This window comes from Terrapene carolina, unplaced genomic scaffold (assembly GCF_002925995.2).
Source record: "Terrapene carolina triunguis isolate 2854851 unplaced genomic scaffold, T_m_triunguis-2.0 Scaffold113, whole genome shotgun sequence".
NCBI classification, from domain to species: domain Eukaryota; kingdom Metazoa; phylum Chordata; order Testudines; family Emydidae; genus Terrapene; species Terrapene triunguis.
In genome coordinates, this window is record NW_020664464.1 from 17607073 (window position 1) to 17627308 (window position 20236).

Here is a 20236-nt window from a genome sequence, read left to right on the forward strand (position 1 = left end):
TTTTGAATATGTTGTGTAGGAGGGTATCATTTATCTCCCATTCGTGATCTAGGGGGGAAAGATCTGCTGAGCTCGTCCGCAGTGGTTTTAGTGAATCGGGTAGGTAGGAGGCTGAAATTTGGATATTGTATTGGAGGCACCAATTCCAAAGCTTCATAGCCACGGTGCAGAGCAAGTGGGATCAAGCTCCCCCTTGTCTGTTTATATAAAACATGCAGGCAATGTTGTCGGTCATGATCCTGATGTTTTGGTTCTTGGGAGAAATTGGAGGCAGGCGTTGCAGACCACTTAGAGTTCTAACAAATTTATGTGTAGTGAGCTTTCTGTAGGGGACTGTAGTCCCTGAGTGGTATGGTGCACCATGTGTGGCCCCCTACCTGTCAGGGAAGCATCTGTGGTAATTATAACGGAGGGGGACTCCTGTACGAACGGGATTCTGGAGCAGAGGTTGTGTGGAAGAGTCCACCACGTGAGTGAGTAGGTCCATTCTTTTACTTTCCTTATCAGAGGGAATAGACCGGAAATGCTGCTGTTTGTTCCTTTGGGTGGCTGCTTCTACTACCAGTGAATTTGGTGCTGGATGCATGAAAAGGAATTCTGAGCCCTTGGAGGGGACATAATATTTCCTGTCTGCCCTTTTGCAGATAGGGGGTATAGTGGCTGGGGTTTGCCAGATATTCTTGGCAGGGTCCATAAGGGCTCCATTAATAGGTAGGGCAATCTTGGAGGAGGTTGAAGGTTGTAAGATGTCGGTCAGCTCATGCTGAGTCTCCGACACCTCCTCCAGAGTGATCTTGAGCTCATTAGCCACTCTTTTGAACAGGTCCTGAAAATGAGTAAAATCATCTCCTGTCATTGGGGGTGGGAGTATAATAGCTTCGTCCGGTGAGGAGGATGAATTATTATTTGGAGAGGTGTCAGATGCCCCCTCTTCTGCGTGCACCATTGCAGGTTGCTCCTGTCTGTCCATTGCAGAAGTGTGCACGGGTTCAGGAGCACATCTGGTGTCACCTCTTCATGGACTGTGTTGTTACTATGGTGCCTACTGTAGAACCCCCACAGGCTCCAGTAATGCCATTATCCGGGGAAGGGCCTGGGTGGTCCCATCCGCGGGTGTACATACAGGGTGGTAAGTCTCTGGAATATGAGGACCTTGATCTCCTTGGTCCCATGCTAGCAGGAGTCTGAGGGGAGGAATGGTGTGGTGAAAAAACTCCCTCCACTTCATCGTCCTCATTACTAGAAAAGTGAGAGGGAATAGGGGATAGCTGTCGGTGCCATGCCGACAGTTCTAGTGAGAGATCGGTACCAAATAATGGGGATTGGCGAGACTAGCAAATCGCTCAAATGAATAAACTGCGGTGCCAAGGTAGAAGAAGTCGGAATATACTGCACGGGGTGCAGCGGCGGTGTCGTAGGGTTGGCCAGTTCAGATTGGTGCAGTGCCGTATGCCGTGGGCGGCACGGGCAGCCTCAGTTGAGTTGGCACCAAGTCCTTTGCAGTGCTGTGCGGTGGCGTATTAGAAGAGGCAGGCAACTTTAAGCCCATAGCCTAGGCACTGGAGTGGTGCATACCGACAGCAGCCGGGGTACAGACGGTGCTGGAGGTGCCCGGAGCGTATTATGTGCTGAGCTGCGGAGCGGTCGGCACCGAAGACACAGACCTGCTCTGAGACCGTTTGGAGGCCGGCTGGTCAACGTGAGGTGATGAAGCTCGCCCTTTTGTTGTTGGTTTTTTATCTTTTGTAGACTTAGGCAGGCTTTGTCTTGAGTAGGACTCCTGACCTGGGTCTCAGGCAGGTCTCAGGGACTTCTCCAACAGAATTAATTTGAGCCTTAGGTCTCTGTCCTTTCGTGTCCTGGCCTTCAGCTTACTGCAGTGAGCACATTTTGGGGGGATGTGGGACTCCCTCAAACAATGAACACATTGAGAATGGCCAGGCATAATATAAACTATCTAACTGACAGAAAAAAACTGGAAAGGGGTGGGGGGGAGAAGTTAAGAGAATAAGGGGAGAGAGGAAATAAAACGTATCTGACTAAAATACTAGATAAACTGTATAAATAACTGACTGTATAAAAGCAAAAATCCTGCTCCGTCTCAGGCCGGGGACAGTAGAGAAAGAACCAAGGAGCCCGGGCCACAGGCGCACAATATTGAGGCACCGTCAGTGTGTGAGGCAGGCACCACATGTGCATGGCCTGTGCAGGTACTGCTGTAAAAATCTCCGAGCAAAGGCACAGGGATGCACAACACCTGGAGTGGAGCACCCACAAGGACATCTCTCAAAGAAGAATGGAGTGGTGCTTTCAAGAGGATATTTTGGGTTGTTGTGATAATTGGGCCCACATATTTACTGCAGTTGTGAGTTAACTATAAGAAGTGAGTGAAAGTTCATAAGATGTCACAGTAACTTATAACAACAAATGTTGATGGGAAAAAGTACGAAAGGGAGTCAGACAAGACCGAATTAGTCCATGCAAAAAGGCCTACTGATATAAATCAAGGACTGTGTTCAGATCATGCTTGGTAAACAAGAAAAGTGTGGAACCAGAAATCAGTGAACCAAAATTGTTGTGTCAAAAACTAGGTATTATTGGTGGACAAAATAATGAAGGGATAGGCTATTCCACCAATCACTTTGTGGGTCCTTAAACAGGACTTTCAAGAAAAAAATTGGCTAGTGGAGGCGGCTTCACCATCCTAGCTGCTATCCCCACTGTCTCCTGTGACCCCGGACCTTCTTTGTCCTAATCCTGAGAGATGTCCTGACCAGACTGAGCCAGAGAGAGAGGAACCCAGATGACATCACCACTTCAAATGTTTCCAGCTGAATCCCAAACACCACCTAGGATGAAACAGGATCAGACATAGGCACCGGCTTCCTACGAGTTTAGGAGGGTGCTCAACCACCTGCTCTGCCCCAGGTCCCACCCCTTCCCTCATGCCCCCACCCATCCTGCCTCTTCCCACCCCACCCCACCCCAGGCCATGCCTCCACCCCACACCTTCTCCCAAGTCCCTCGCCCTGCCTCTTCCGGCCCCACCTCTTCCCACCCAGTTCCGCCCCCTCCCCTGAGCGTGCCCCATCCCCGCTTCTCCCCCTTCCTCCCAGCGCCTCCTGCATGCTGTGAAACAGCTGACTGCGGTGGGCAGGAGGCACTGGGAGGGAGGGGGAGGAGTTGATTGGCAGGGCTGCCAGTGGGCAGGAAGCGTTGGAGGGGAGAAGGGGGAAGCTGGCTGCCAGTGGGTGCTAAGTACCTGCTAATTTTTTCCCTGGAGCACCCACGGAGTCGGCGCCTATGTGATCAGACCTTAACAACAGCAACAGCTCCAGGCTGCCTCAACTAACTTCTCTTTTCCCCAAAATGGACAGTCATAACCATTTCATCTACCATACTATCTAAGAGACTGTCAAACAAGGGGGCTTTTCCTTCTAAAAACTCACTCCAGTTAAAGGGAAATGGAAAGGGAAAAGGGATGTTGTTAAAATGAAGGCCTCACTTAATACTTTACATTTCAAATGCTTCAACTGTTTTTTCTTCTTTTCTTCATCTTTAATAAAAGGTTAAAAGAATTTGTATTAATGGTGTGTTTGCCATGGTGCTCAGGCTGAAGTCTCTGTATACCGAACCTTGTTTAACACGTTTAATACTGGACAGTGAGTGGGTTATGCTAACACCTTTGGGCTGTATATTCTATTTAAATTAATACAACAGGTTGTAGGCAGGAACCCCAGTAGTATGTTGTAAAGGTTTTTGTTAAAAGAGCCAAAACCTTGAATGAGGGCATGTTTCCAATTCCATATAGTGTGTGGACCTTGTTTCAGTAAAGGCTGAGAAGGGCACTTGCCCACATTCTACTAATGCAATATTCTTCTCATTACAAAATTACACACTACTTAAAATAGTAATCAAAAGAAAAGGCAGCCAAGTTCATGCAGCAATTTAGTGCCATGCAGAGTAAACCCTCAGCGTAGGCAACAGAAGGTATGTATTTTGTCACCGTTCACTTACATTATTTTTGCAATGCTGTAAAACACAGAAAAGCCAAATGCAAAAGAAATCTTTAAAAAAAAAATCAAACTCATATTTATCCCTCAGAACGGACTGGTAGAAAATGGACAACAAAGAATAAAGCAAGACAACTTGGACAGTCACGTGGATCTCCTATGTTAGTGTGCATTTGCACACTTTAACAGTGCATTCAATCTCAATGGAAGACCTACCCACTTATTTTTGTACTCTTATTAAGACACCTAATAATTTTTAGACCCTCCATTTGGTGTATCATTTAAATGTCACCTGGTTAATGTTATTCAATGGCCATGTATGCCCATGTTAGGGTGTACGACACAACTGCATCTTTATGAATGTTACCTTTTAGACATTATAAAGAGCCTAACTTAGGGCAACTCTCCACACTTCAGGGATAGGTGGTATTTCAGGACACAATGAAAAAAAAAAAAACCCATACAAACTCCACACACAAAAGTAACGGAAAATTAACTTTACAACATTAGAGTGGCTGTGGCTGCAAATACACCTCTACCCCAATATAACGCGACCTGATATAACACGAATTCAGATATAATGCGGTAAAGCAGTGCTCCGGGGGGGGCGCGTGGCTGCGCGCTCCAGCGGATCAAAGCAAGTTCAATATAACGCGGTTTCACCTATAACGCGGTAAGATTTTTTGGCTTTTTTGGCTTATATCGGGGTAGAGGTGTATTAAAAAAACTAAGCAATCACTCCGGTCACTGACGCAATAGTATGTTTTTCAAGCTTTCTAAAGTCTTGTTCCTTTTCCTCCTGGCATTTCTTTCCTCTTTTCTGCTTAGTCTCTAATCATGGAGTTTGTGCAAGTTTTCCATTTCCATTTGTTTTGATCAGGGTCTGATCAACTCCTGCTGGCTGTACAATGAGTGACATGTCTCAGGAAGACACCTGTCTATTTTCAAAGGTCCAACAGTATAACTTAAGAAAAAAGCAAACCAGAGAACTTTTCCCCAGATAAGATAAGAACTATTCTTCTTTCTCTTTAAACTGGTTTTTAAGTCAGTGGATAAGTTGCTACATAAATCCCTCCTCCTAAAAAAATCAAAAACAGGACAATGACTGGGGCTGAAACACAGGTGGGTTTTTTTTCTGCCAGCATCATACTTCCTACCTGATATAGAGGCCAATAAACTATTTTACTGATTGATTACAAGGAATTTCAGGTCAATACTGATTTAACTCCCTTGTCTACGAGAGAAAAGTGACACAGAGACAATTGTGTTATACTAACTTAGCATCTTTCACTAGGATTGATTGTCTCAACTGGCTGCTCAGAATGATGGTCCATTAGTCCCATAGTAACCAAAGTGACTTTTTCTGTATAAAGCAGACTCATCTTCTTTGGTCCTTAAAGTAAAAATATCAAAACATACCTGTGCACTTCAGGAGGCTCTCTCTGGATTTTGGAACTCGCTTCAACAACCTCTTTGGCGACCTTTCCACTGTAACAAAACATGAATTAGGATATCCAAGCAACTTTTGAGGGATTTTTTAAATTTATGTCAATATTAATATGTAGATATAACATGAACTATTAAAATGGCAACAAAGAAAAGCAACACATTTTTAGAAGATAGGATACCAGAGTACATTATTTTCTAATTTATCAGAAATCAATTTAGTGTTCCCACTGAAAATACTGGAGATCATTTATCTGCAGAACAGAAGAGCTGTGTCAGCATGAGTTTCACCCCGCTGTCTCACCAACGTATGTCTACCCTGATTCTAGAGGCATCTGGTGAGAGTACTTCAATCTCTATGCTATCCAAATTTTGTCTTGTCTTGAGACTGCAACAAAGGATGACAACTAGTGCCAAATATTGTGCCTTTTTTTTCTTATGTGAAACACTGTTCACTAAGATCTAAATGAAACCACCAACTCATTTCATAAAAGACACTGAAGAGCAATCAGGCTTTGAATCCCTACTGACCTGCATTGGGTACCCTAGAGGTAAAGGCTCAATTTCCCATTAATAATTTTCCAAGCTCTCTCTTCCACCCTCAGAATGATTAATCTTAAAAAAACCCCATAAGGACAAGAAAGTGCATACCTAAATCGAAATCTACTGCCTTTAAAAAATATTTTGCTGCTGGACATCGTCTTGATCTGACTTGATTTTGCATACCTTCCAGAAAAAGAAGAGTACATGGTTGTCACATTTTCAAAAAGTGTAAAAAGCAACTTAATGTACAGAAATGAGCAAGACAAATGACAAACTGTGTTATTCTTCTACTATAGCATAATGTTCTATAATTGGCAGTTTAAAAACTTTTGTATTGGTATGTGTAATAATTTCAACATAAAATTACATGTGAAACGTAACAGAGGTATCTCACAATTTAGATTGTATGGAAAGACTGCATATCAATGAGTGATTATCTGGATAACAGAGCAAGAAAGTAAAACGTGCTCCTACAGGGCCTGCAGAAGTTTAGATATACCATGTGAACCAAGCACCATAGAATCTAGCAGCCCCTGCAAGGGTTCTTACAATATCCTGTATGTGGGAGGATTAGGACAGAAATGTAGTTACCTCCACACTGCCCAGCCATGCCAGGAGGAGGACAGGAGGAAATGGATGTGGTTTAATTAGGCCACATCTTTATTCACCTAAAAATCTGCAAGAACCTGTCAATAAATGGTACAGTGCAGATCATCATAATTTGCGTAGTCATTTCCATATAATCCTCAACTGATCCCAGCCAGCCCATTGCTGGGATCCTGCCACTCTCTCCCTGTTTGAAGTGAACGGGAGCTATAAAAGGAGGGGGGAAATCGTCTCCCTGCTGTGAGACATAGTAGCCCCAAACCCCCCTCCCTCAGCTCCCTTAAGGGATGCTTTCCTTCAAATCCTTTTCCAGTCCATTTTATCTGATAACTGTATCCCCTCCATTATGCACACCTGCCGTGAGTTTTATGTACTTAATTGTGACATTATAGCCTAACACCCTCCCCTCCCCCCGCACACACCGGTCCCAACAGGTCCCAGACCTGCTGTGAGGAAGACAAGTACCCCGCACTACCTCAGCCATCTGGTGGTGAGGGAAAAACTCTTTCCCAGCCCCCAAAGAAAAGGGCAACTAGCATAGTGAGTCATGAGGAAACCCAGCCCCTTTACAAATTCATGGGTGTGAATGCCAGCCTGATCCAGGAAGAGAAGGCTTTTTTGGGACTGCCTGGGATATAAAAATATCCCGCCCTCACTCTTTCAGTCAGCAGGAAGGGCAGTCTCCTCCCCAGCCCTGTCCCAACTGCTTCCTGCTCCTCGCCCCTTTCCTGATCCATGTTGGTAAACTTCCCCCCTCCCCTTCTACTACCCATTGTAAGGGGGAGGGCCCCTTAAAGTGGCAAGAACCCTTTTTCCTCCAGCAAGCCACACAAGGATTCCCCATGCGGATGCTGCACTGAACACACTGGTATCATTGAAACAAATATGAAACAAAAGAACAGGAGTTCCTCACTCAGAAAACAGCTATATTTTCTATGTCTTCACACACTCGACATACGTGTAGTCTGTACCCAATCCAGTCACTTTGAATCAGCATTCAACAGCCTTTGGCTACAGTAATCAGAGGTTGGGGGAGAGAGGGGATCTGGCGCTTATGACCATCGACAAACAATATGGTTCCAGATATGCCACCTCCCTGCTATTTTGTAGTTTTGAAATGTCAAGTGGATTTCATATTTCTTCCCCAAGCTTGAAGAAACTCTTATTTATAGCTGTGTGCAAATAATCACACAAATACAAGGCAGGATTAAGGCATAGGTGTGTCTAGGTCCCTAGCTCCTAGAGTCACATGAAGAGATCAGAATCTCAGCCTTCATTTTTAAAAGAGTTAAGTTCCTACTTGTTATGGTTGAACAGAAAGCTTGAAACCATGATTCAAATTTAACCAAGGGAATGTCTCACCAGCAGGAATTGCATGCAAGTCTGTTTGTTTGTTTTTTAATTAAAATATTTTTTGGGTAGCAAATTGATTGTAAGTAATTTTGTGTAGTCAGCCTACGGGATTTGTACTGTATGTAACGTTCTGAAGTAGAACTATTCACAAAGTCCAATTTTACCTTGGGTTAGACTTTCAGCAGGGCTGAACAAATATTATGCTGTTGTATCACTTAATTGGCAAAGTCCAATTTCATAACGAACTTATGTTCAGAAACACAGGGAATTTTTAAAAATGCCCCAATTTTGGGTGAAAAGGTTTCTCTGAATCCCAAATCTGTCTTTGCTGGTTCTATACTATTATCCTAGGCTTTGGTTCACAGTTTTCCTTGGTCCCTCCAGGCTTCTCTCTGACTCTTTCCTATGAGCCCTTGGGCCTGCTTTCTTTACTGTCTATGGCCCCAATATGCTCCTCTCATCTCCCTGACTTTGAGGTCTTCTGGCTCTACTGGCTCTTTTCTGGTCTCAGCTCTGTTATCAATTTTATAATGTCTTCATGAATCTTAACATTCTCCCACATTACCCATTAATGAAACAGCCAGAAAAATCTCTCAACTTCCTCCAGCAGTAATAGGCTAAGGAAGTACTTCCTTCTTTCTTGTAGCACGTTAGTAGGTTTTGAGTGTAGATGGTTTGCAATGCTATGCAACCTATCTTCATTTCACTTTAACTCTGCAGACTGCTGATTTATAGCAACCACTATTTCCTAATCTGCCAGTGTACTCCCATCCATGGAGTGCTATTTCCAATCCTCACTCTACTAAATTAGTAACATACTTCCATTCCAACATACAGACGCTGAAATGAAACAGGCGAGTACACTTCCAAAATCTTGAAGAAACAACCTCAGTTATATGGAAGCCACATGGAGAGTGTGGCAAGGAAAAGAGTAGATAGGGCAATGATGCCTGAGACCCACATTATGAATATTGCTACTAGGGCAGCAAAATATCAGAGATGATATTTTATATCAGTCCACATTGGACATTCATACTTTGACGGCTGCTACTGTCCGACAGGTGAACGGATTTGACTCCTCTCCTTTGAGTGTAGCTGGGAGAGTGAGCGTTGTACCATTCTCTGTTTTATATTACTAAAAATGATTGCAATCAGATCTAAATGTTTAAAAATCAAACATGCGTGCACAGATTGTTTCCCCACCCAGTTTTCCAAAGTGAAGAATGTTCTTAAGTAGATCCTCTATAATAATTCCGCTTCAAAAATAGTTTTCAAATGGAATATAACTAAATTAATGGCTATATTGTAACAGGCCTATATTTTATGCCTTTCATTCAACACACTGTTGCATCCATGTTAAACTGAAAGAAAGAACCTGCTTCAACATAAAACAGATAATTAACACCCTTGTTAAAACACAAATTCTATCTACCCAGTCACAAGTCATTCCCCCTCCCATCAGTGTTGGCTACTTTGCAAGCACCAAGAAACAGTATTTTTACAAAATAAAGTATGCCAGATGCTGTAAAGAAACTCAAAGTAGCAGGAATAAAAGAAACATGCCCAAAGGGAAATGTTAGTATACAAGGCGAAAGATCTAATTAAGTTAACTGGGGAAAGGGAAAAATGAACGAGTACCTTTGATGATTTATCTGCACGGTATCTTTTGAGGTGTAGGAGGGGGGATAGTTTCTGGACTTCTTCCTTCTCTTGCAACTGATTTACAGCCATTTACTTTTTGTACTAGATGAGTGGCAACTTTCCCAAATGCATCCAACAGCACTTCCATCTTTTTGAAGTGTATTAACCCATGCTGTGGAATTCCTAGTCACCACTTACCAGCCCTTGTGGCTTCACTGGAAAACAATGTTTATTCAAAAATGCCCAGATGAATAATACTTACGGCTTAGCACACTCCTAGCATAGATCTCAAAGCACTTAATAGAGGTGGGTAGCATTATTCTCTCCATGTTACTCATAGGAGAAACTGAGATACAGAACAGTTAAGTGCCTTGCTCAAGTTTGCAGAGGTGGTCAACAGCTGAACCAAGAGTAATACCCATGTTCCCTGACTCCCGGTCTGTCATCCTATTCACTTAGCTACACACTGCTGCTACAATCTTAGCTAATACAGGCTGTTTGGAAGAAAGTTCTTGATCCTCCACCCTAAAAAGCACCAAATGCCTCCAACTATGATTCTCATTTGCATATTTATCCAAATATGCTTTTTTGGCATCTACATTTAATGATGCAGCAATACTGTTTATGTCTTCCATCCTGTTAATGACACACACAAAATTTCACATGGAACCATCTTCTACCCTAGTGCACATGCTTTTCTTTTACTATGATGAACTGATGTAGATTTACTTACTTATAAAAAGCCTGGTTCTCCACCCCACACTTCCAAAGATGCTTGCAGGCTGCTGGTGTAGAGGTATGAAATGACAACATAGCCTTTTTCTAAGTGTAGAAAAAAGAAATAAGAAAAAACATAAAAGTTGAATTCTTTAAGACTGTGAAATAGTCTTCCAGGTAACTGATAGAAACTCTGTCCACTAGAAACATTTAGGATCAAATTTTCCTAAGTGATACTAATCCACACTTCATTGCAACCCATTTGCACTTGATTTCCCCCCCCCACACACCCCCCATCTGTGAAAATTGATTTTTCACATAACAAAGCTACTTTTGTGGGGGAGAAGGAGCTGGTCGAGTGATTTGTTAACAGAGAAATGGACTCAAGGTCATACCCATTATAGCTGTAGGCAGAGAAAGCTGAGTTTTATGCAAATGAAGCAACATCCTAATTTTCATATTTAATGAATATGCATTGCCTCAATTCCCGTCAAATCCTTGAATTCTTTGCATCTCCTGCATATAAAGACAATAAATTCTCTCCCCCAAAGCCATCACTTTCTCCTCGAGTTCCCCCATCCACTCTGACCTGGCTCCCCCTTGACTTTCCACTATGCTCTCCTCTCTCGCTCTTGTTCTCCACATAGCCCCCCCTTGTCCTCCTTCCCTCTCTTTGGCTACCCCCTACTCCCTGCTGACTTTCTTTCTCGCTACCATGTCCATGCCTATCTCTGGCTCTCTTCATCCGCAACTTCAAACTCCCCCCCCGCCCGCCCCACCAGCTTTCTCATTTAAATTTCCCTATTTCCCTGGACTGACTCCCCCCATATCCCTTGCAGTGGCTCATTCTATATCCCCCGCTAGTTTCTGGTTCCCCGTGTCTAGCTTTCTTTCTTCCATCCTCCCTCTCCCATCTAGACTATGGTCCTCAACATGGCCACAGCCTTGGAGACACCGATGCTCAACATCACTCTGACCTGCATTATTCTACGATCCCGAAGGTCATGGGCAGGTTAAGAGGAATGCTCTAGGCCAGTGGTTCCCAAACTTTAACAGCCCGCGAACCCCTTTCACTAAATTATGAAATCTCGTGAACCCCCTCCTAAAAATGAATATTTTCAGGGATTTAAGTTTAAATTTCTTCAGTGTGATGGATGCCCCAACCGCCCACCCCTCTCTTCCTGGGGCTCGGGCTGCCGGCTCCCCCGCTGATGGGGACGGAGCTCGGGCTGCCAGCCCCAACTGCCCAGCCCTGCTCTCCCTGGGGCTCGGGCTGCCAGCCCCGCACAGAGCGCTGGGGTTTGGGCTGCCGGCTCCCCCGCTGACCGCCAGGACTCGGGCTGCCAGCCCCAACTGCCCGTCCCTGCTCTCCCTGGGGCTCGGGGTGTCTGCCCTGCAACCCGGGTCCCACCTGCTGTCTCCAATGCCCGGGGTCCTCTGTCCGCCATTAGTGAAATTTTTCTGGTGAACCCCCTGTAACGTTCTGCGAACCCCCAGGGGTTCACGAACCCCAGTTTGGGAACCACTGCTCTAGGCAGAGCCTCTGTGGTCAGAACACTGGAGAATGAACGAATACTAGAAGAAACTAACTATACAGACACTAGATAGTGAGCTTCTCCCGCAAGTCAGCAGGATGCACCAAACAAATCAAGAGACTTTAAAATTCAGGTCTGGGTTAAGGCCCATATAACAGGGTCAGCTGCCTCCTGAGTGCTTCTTGTGTCTGGAGTGACTCTATAGTACCCTGCTTCAGTTTACCTTTCTGGACTCAACTCCCAAAAAGTTTCACAAGTCAAACAGCAGCAGCCTTTCTTGGGTTCTGGTTTATTAACATAAAAGTCAAAATAATTCAAACTGTCCTTAAAGGCCCAATATAATTCAAGCAACCACACCAAGGCTCCTATTAACTCGAGTCTTCCACTGATCTCTGTCTGCCTTGTCCAACTCTCTGGCTCTGAGGGTATATATATATACACACAGCAGTTACACACCTATGGCTGGCCCCAGTCAGCTGACTCAGGCTCACAGGGCATGGGCTGTGAGGCTGTAAAATTGCTGTGTAGACATTTGCATTCAGGCTGGAGCCCGAGCTCTGGAACCCAACAAGTGGGTAGGATCCCAGAGCCTGGGCTCCAGCCCAAGACTGAGCATTTATACAGCTCTCTTTAGACCCACAGCCTGAGCCCCAGCGAGCTTGAGTCAGCTGACCCCGAGCCAGCCAGGGCCGGGCCACGGGTCTTTTATTCAAGTGTAGACATCAGCAGGCAAACCCCCACTGCTGCTCCCCTGGTTTCTCAGAGTCACTGCAGGAGCCTTCTGCTCACTGCAGCTCTTTTGCAGTAACTACCACAGCATCCTCTCCCTGTTTCCTGTTCCCCCCCGCTTTCTAAAAACCAGTTGCCCTCTGTCAGGCCCCATAGTGAGGCTGTTAATGAGTCTCAAGTGGCCTGCCAGTTCCCTCTTAAAAATCCCAGTCCACCCTGTAACAGCCCACTTGAAAATTTAACTATAGAGGTCAGGGGCTTGACACTCCTGTGCATTACTCACGTTTTATGCTGGTGCAATTCCCACATTTAGATAATTTGACCCTTAAAACTAGACTGGATAAATACTAGGGAACAAATTGTAAGGAACAATCCCTGCACTGCATGGTTGGATTAGATAAACCTAATAGATGTTGTCAGATCTAATCCCTTTGTCAAATTAGATACCTTTTTCTCAAAAACAATAAAAAAAAGACACAAGTTTATTTTTATTTTACATGTAATCTACAATATATGAAATACAATTTGTCAAACCATCCATTAAAAAGACCCGTTTTAAAATTAAAATACATTAGTAGCTTTTTAAAATTAAATCTAAATCACCCATACTAATTTAGTATAAAAATAATATCCAACCTCTCTCTGAGCTCCAAGCACATAAAATGTCTTCCCTTCAAATTTCAATTTACAGACATCAGCCCTAAGAAGAAAAAATCTTTTAAGTAAAGGAAAAAATTGCAGCGAATAAAAGTGATGTGCAAATTTAACTGATTCACAAATATAGAGCAGGCTGCCATGGAACAAAATGTTATTATCTCATCAACAGTGCACTCTTGGTAAATAGTGTAAAATCCATAGTGCTAGAGCAAACAATATACAGTACTAATTTTCTTCAGAGTAGAGAATATAGACTTGGGATGTTATGCTTTCCACATTGTTGTGAGCCTTTAAAGAGTTCATTTGAACCAGGGAGGAAAGAGAAGGAAGCTGCTGAGAAGTAGAGATAAATATTCTGAAGTATAAATATAAATTTCTCATCTTTAAAATCTTGGAACCCATTTGGTACTTAAAATGACGAACGGGTAACACATTTAGGAGCCAGGTGCTGTATAGAAAGGTCTGGAAGTTTCCAGACCGAATGCTGCAAATGCATCTCATTTCTCACCAGCAATATCCCATCTATTTGCATACCTGCTTATTTATGCATTGATGTCACTCATCATTGTATCTGAGCACTTACAAATAGCGCATAATATGTCACATTGCATGGGTCTTTATGATGCTTAGTATCTCTAATATTGGGTACAATGAGATAAAACATATTTTATGGTGTGTCCTAATCAAGATTTAAACCACTAAAAGAGGACATACCAGTAGTGCAATAACCTCCTTCCCCTCCTAGTTCATTTTCATTTAATTGCATGATAAATTATGAAATGAATAAAACTATTAAAATTACTGTAGCTTCTCATAAACATTTCTAAGACTTTAGCAAGCAAATGGTTGGCACTGAAGAGATTCTAGATGCAAAGAAGAATGTGATACAAAGAAAAAACTTTCTGACAGGTACTGCATTTTAATCATAAATGTACCATATCAATGGAAGGACTGATGATTACTCAGATATTTTAACTGAGGCTCTGTGATAAGGCTACTATTTTGCTTCTTTTTTCTTTTTTGACTGATCCATTTATTTGAGATGAGCATGATTTGCCAGTACACAATGAAAGGTTTTAACACAAGGGAAGATACCTGAAGGTTGCAGATCACCAGAGTACCATGTGCCCCAGCCACATCCCAACCCCATCCGTAGCCACACCCCCAAGAATGCTTTCATTTGACTGCAGTTTAGGGAGAAATAGATAGAGGTGGCTACTCTGATTTTAGGCAAGTGGGGGATTCCAGACTGGCCAACTTCATGGGGATTTTAGATGTTTCTGTACATCTGCAGGGAAAAAACAGTCTACAAAGAAATCCCCATCTGTATGGCTGCTCTTCTCTATTCCCCCACCTCTTGGGGAATGGCAATCAATGACAGCTCCGTTCCACCCCCTTCTAAGATGATGCTCTGGGAACATTACACGTGAAGAGCCATCTAGGAGGCAGTTGCTCCTGTCATCTGTTCAGCAATTGCTCTGACTACTTGAACTGCCCACTCAGACCTTTGGAGTTAAAGTGGGGAGGATGGCTGAGGCGTCAATGAAAACTCTCCCAGTGCTCCCCCCAATACTTCCAGTATGTGTGGGGGGATGTTTTGCAATTAAATTGGCATGAAGTATTGGTTTTTGGGGTGGCATTTGGTTTGGTTTTATCTTGCAATGAAGGTGGTTATTTTGAGTGGGGTTGCTTTTATTAGCAATTAAACTGATTTGGAGGAAGGGGTTATTTTGCAGTGTAGATGATTGGGGAGCTGGAATTAAATGCTAGTAATAGGATGAAACAGATGAATAAAATGTTTTGCCAGGAAACAAATGGCGAAGAATATGAAATGCTGAAGACTTTTGCATCTCTTCTTTCCTCTATCCTTCTTTCTCTTAGTCTTGGAATGTATCTACAAAATTATTCAAAATTGTGCAAATTTATGAACACTTGAAAGTTCTAGGGTTTTCTCCAAGAATGTTGGAAGGTATGGGATTAGGCTATGACAAGAGAATCCCCATCTGACCCTCTGGGGCAGCATTAATTCCCTTGCACCAATGGAGTGATATAAAGGGAAATTAGCCTGGGCCAAAGACTTGGCTGTATGCCACACCAAATATAACTATAACTGCCAATCATTCTAATCAAAGCAGTGGCCTATTCTGGAATTTGACCATTGACTTTCTGCATAACCCTTGCTTATCAGAGCTATTTAAGATGAAAATAAGTGGAGTACACCATAATTTCTAAATTATTCCATCAGCTACCAAAAAACTGGAGATTTTATGAAAAAGACTGGAAATGCTGGCAAGAGAGCTTCAATCTGTCTTCACTAACGTTGTCATAGCTTCAGATGTGCCCTATAACAGTGAAATCCTTGAGATAAGAAGCAAGTTGCCTTAAGAAAGAAAAAGCATAGGGACCAAATCTACTTATATTTAGAAATCTGAAAAGGAATGATCATTTATAAACATATAAAATCCCACCTCCTCTCCCACCTGGAGTACTTTAAAAAAAAATCCTATTTTTTCTTTTCATATTTGAATGAGGAATTGACAGCACATTCAAGAGCCAAGCATAACGTGGTAGGAATTGTGAAAGCTTCCCTTTGCACCCTTGCCATTATACCACATTAGTGACCTCCAACATCACAGCTATTCAATCCGTAAGCATCTCTGTCAATTAGTTTGACTTGTCCAAGTTTGTCATGTAGACTAATTTCCAGTAAGAAGTAGAATGAGACCAATTTATTTTTCATAAGTAATCTAAAAATCCTTGAAAAATAAAATGTGAAAGGGCAAAGAAGTGAATCTTCAATATTCCCTGTAGCTTCCTTAAAGGAATTAGGAGGAAAAACACAATTAAAATAATCTTATATAGTAACCTGATTACAGTTGATAGCTTACCATTTTAACAAATGAATTCTTTTATTTCCCTGGAAAACTACAAAGCCCGTTGCTGTGAATCCTAAAAAAGTAGTGGTCCCGGTTGAATCCTTAAAATAAGAGAAAAAACACAAATTAAAGCTATTTGTTTGATTCTCCCCTACCCCATATGTATGTATATTGTTGATGGTATAAATTCTTAGTCCATTGCAGTCACAGATACGGTATCTGTGTTTGTCTTAGGACTAAGCCTTATTTGTCAACTAAATTTTTCTCAACATCTAAGTTCAATCCTCAGCAATAAAAGTCTTGTTTCTTACTTACTATTTGACTGGATAAAACTGTCTTATGTTTTGTTTTTCTTCACATGTAGACTTTGGCACAATGGTAGCACTTAAAGGCTTATTCTTTTCTACAAACACATACAGAAATAGTCCCATTTGATATCAAAATGCTCACCAATATGAGCAAGAGATTCAGTTTTGCCCAAATGTGGTATTCTCATCTTATGTCCTTCAGCCTTGAAATTCATAGGAACAAGCTCTCTCATATGATTTCCAATACTTCACAGTATCATCTGTGCTGGAAATATTGCCACAAGACAGCCTTTCTTGCTGTATTTAGATATTTCCAATTTTGGAGGAAACCAGAAGTGCAAAGATTCATAGATTCTAGGACTGGAAGGGACCTCGAGAGGTCATCGAGTCCAGTCCCCTACCCTCATGGCAGGACCAAATACTGCCTAGACCATCCCTGATAGACATTTATCTAACCTACTCTTAAATATCTCCAGAGATGGAGATTTCACAACCTCCCTAGGCAATTTATTCCAGTGTTTAACCACCCTGACAGTTAGGAACTTTTTCCTAATGTCCAACCTAAACCTCCCTTGCTGCAGTTTAAGCCCATTGCTTCTTGTTCTATCCTTAGAGGCTAAGATGAACAAGTTTTCTCCCTCCTCCTTTTAGATACCTGAAAACTGCTATCATGTCCCCTCTCAGTCTTCTCTTTTCCAAACTAAACAAACCCAATTCTTTCAGCCTTCCTTCATAGGTCATGTTCTCAAGACCTTTAATCATTCTTGTTGCTCTTCTCTGGACCCTCTCCAATTTCTCCACATCTTTCTTGAAATGCGGTGCCCAGAACTGGACACAATACTCCAGTTGAGGCCTAACCAGCGCAGAGCAGAGCGGAAGAATGACTTCTCATGTCTTGCTCACAACACACCTGTTAATACATCCCAGAATCATGTTTGCTTTTTTTGCAACAGCATCACACTGTTGACTCATATTTAGCTTGTGGCCCACTATAACCCCTAGATCCCTTTCTGCCGTACTCCTTCCTAGACAGTCTCTTCCCATTCTGTATGTGTGAAACTGATTTTTCCTTCCTAAGTGGAGCACTTTGCATTTGTGTTAAGTGGTGTTTTCTTTTAAATCAATAAACCAAACTTTTTTGAATTCCACAAAGAAAAGGTTGGATTCAATTTTTCTGAGCAAAAGTTTAGGTCAGTTCGTGTTTTATACTAACCAGCTTTCCTATGCCTATTTCCAAATGCTCATTTGCCTGGCATAATCTGCTTCACTATTCTATAAGCTTTATTTCAAATCATTATGCAGTCAAAGAATATCAGGGTTTTTTTAACCTTCCTGTGGAAGGTAAAAGCAAAAACACAGAGGGACACAGTTTCAAATGTAAGTACCCTATTGTGATTACTATTAAAAAGTCTACAATAACTATACAATGACATCTGAAATAATGCAGTATGGTTCTCATCCAAAACTCACTGAAGTAAAGGGAAGTCTTTTCATTGACTTCAGCGGGCTTTGGATCAGGCCCCATATCTAATTTAGAAAAGAAATACCTGCAATAATGCAGATATAGCTTTGGATAAGGGTTGACTATTTAATGGTGACCACGGTAAACTGCTACATGTGTGCGTGGGATCTATAGGTCACTTAGTTTGCCCCATAAAACCATGTTGGAATGCAGTATTGTTGAAATATTCAAATTCAATTCAAAGCAACAATTAGAGCATCGTAAAAACTGGCAACTTTAAAAGCAAAATTATAAAGGCAAATCACCATCACTCAAAAATGCAGATGTATGGTGGCTTCATTTGTACACGAGACAACTAGCGGTTCTAACCAAAGACACCTTTGTAAAAGAATCACAGAATAGTAAAGTAGTGGACCGTGGAGTTGAATACATAAGTACATGTCCAATTCACCGTTTTGTATATGCAATTTCCTGTTTGTGTTATGGTTTGTATATTTTGCAGCTGCAACTGAAACGCTTGTGTTTGAAATGTTAGCCTAGAAGTCCTAGCAATTGGTTGTGGCTTCTGGATAACAGTAACACATTGTTACTGAAATTATTGGAAAATGTGAAGTATTTCCCATCTAGAATATTTGTTTAACTCTAATATACTGTTTCTCAGGAATTACATGCACTATATAAGATTGAAACTTCGTAAACCCCTCCATAAGATTACATTAAGGGAGAGTTTTGAATGGCAAAGAAAAGATCAGTTATCAAAACTTTTCCCACAGTACACTTAGCAAAATATACTCTACCTAGTATGTTTACTCAGGCTATCATTTTCTGTTGACTAGAAACAGTTGTGAGCAATAACTGTTGTAAGAGGACAGCACAGCACTACAAGCTGTTCACACGGTTGGGATGGAATTACAATACTTGTGACCTGCCAGGACCCCCAAAAAAATCTCCTCATACTGACACAGCCTGCTAGAGTGTCATACTCTGAAATACTGCCTATGCTAGGCAGTACTTCTGGGACTGACACACAGGTGTTTGTCAATCAACATTTTACAAAGCTGCAAGATCTCTCTAACTTTCTGGGGAGGCTCTTTAGAAATGTTTTAGTACACATGGCTGGATAAAAATGGGACTAATTCATTATTAACCTGTAAGAAGATAATTTATTTAAAAAACCTGATCTATTACCTTGCAAGGATGGGGATCAACACCATAGGTTTCCAAAGAATGTGCTTTCAGTAGTAAATTAAATTCAGCAACAGCTGGGCTCTGTCCACTGAAATTACACAAGGCAAATGTAGCAGTTTAACAAAAACACAAGATAAAAGGTATACTTTGGTTCAGTTCAGTAGGCCACAGTCATCAAAACCAGACAAAGAAAGAAAAGACCTACTAACACGTACACAATTTCAACCATATAACATTTACAAAGAGGGAACTAGGAGATCTTTCATGTGATCTCTGCCCTAATGCCTAATCTTTTCAGATTAAGTTTTGATGCTTTTTGCATACCGCCAGGACTCCAGTGATCGGTGCAGTTAATCAGGGTTATCAAGTATCCATCAAATATTTGTTATCTTCTCGTGTACGCACAAGTTGAGTCTTACAATGAAATAAACCTCAGCGTCTGTTTTTTCCACACACAACCTCCCAAACTAATTTAAAAGGATTGTCCAGATTAAGATACATTCCTTCCAGCTCAGGGTATTGACAAGGCAATCATATTACACAGACTACTGAGACACATGCCTAATTATAGCAGAGCCTGCTACCACCACCATAGTTTAAAATCTGTCAGCATTTCCATTATATGCCCTTTTTTTAGGGGGTGGTCCATAATCAACCACAAATATTCACTAAAGCCTAAAACATGGAATGCAAAGTCTCAACCCTGAAGCAAGTGTTACTGGTTTTAACTCCTTCATTGCCAGCTTCCATTATAAATCATTGCAAGATTATTTTTTTAAGATACTGTGGAATGCCAGTATTTTCAAATAGATATATTGGTGATTTGAGAGACAAAGCTCTTTGTGGTATCCTAATATCTAGTTTGTTTTGACCACAGCTGCCCATTGAAGCAAGGACTTCATTGAGCTGCCCATAATGATGTCCAGGTCCCTTTCCTGAGGTGATACAATCAGTTTAGTACCCTGTAAGGCATCAGAGTAGTTCAAATGTTTTCCTCCAATATGCATGATTTTGCATTTACAAAACATTGAACTACATCTGCCATTGTGCTGCCTGCAGTGTTATCCTAGCTTTCTTAGGTCCTCTCTGGCATTCCTCAGTCTCCCTGGGGATGACTAACCTAAACACCTTTGTCATCTGCAAATTTGGCTATGTCACAGCT

The 20236-nt window shown here is 42.0% G+C and overlaps 1 protein-coding gene across 1 annotated transcript in view; it reads right to left on the reverse strand.

The window, feature by feature from the left end:
* Positions 1 to 20236, reverse strand: part of FRMD3 (FERM domain containing 3) — a 215539-nt gene that overhangs the window by 36251 nt on the left and 159052 nt on the right. Inside the window, exons 7-12 of the mRNA XM_024218149.2 lie at positions 19075 to 19162; positions 16129 to 16217; positions 13220 to 13283; positions 10336 to 10424; positions 6111 to 6185; positions 5433 to 5501 (exon numbers count right to left, since the gene is read on the reverse strand). Coding sequence (XP_024073917.1) covers positions 5433 to 5501; positions 6111 to 6185; positions 10336 to 10424; positions 13220 to 13283; positions 16129 to 16217; positions 19075 to 19162 — 474 coding nt within the window. The remainder of the gene's footprint in view (positions 1 to 5432; positions 5502 to 6110; positions 6186 to 10335; positions 10425 to 13219; positions 13284 to 16128; positions 16218 to 19074; positions 19163 to 20236) is intronic.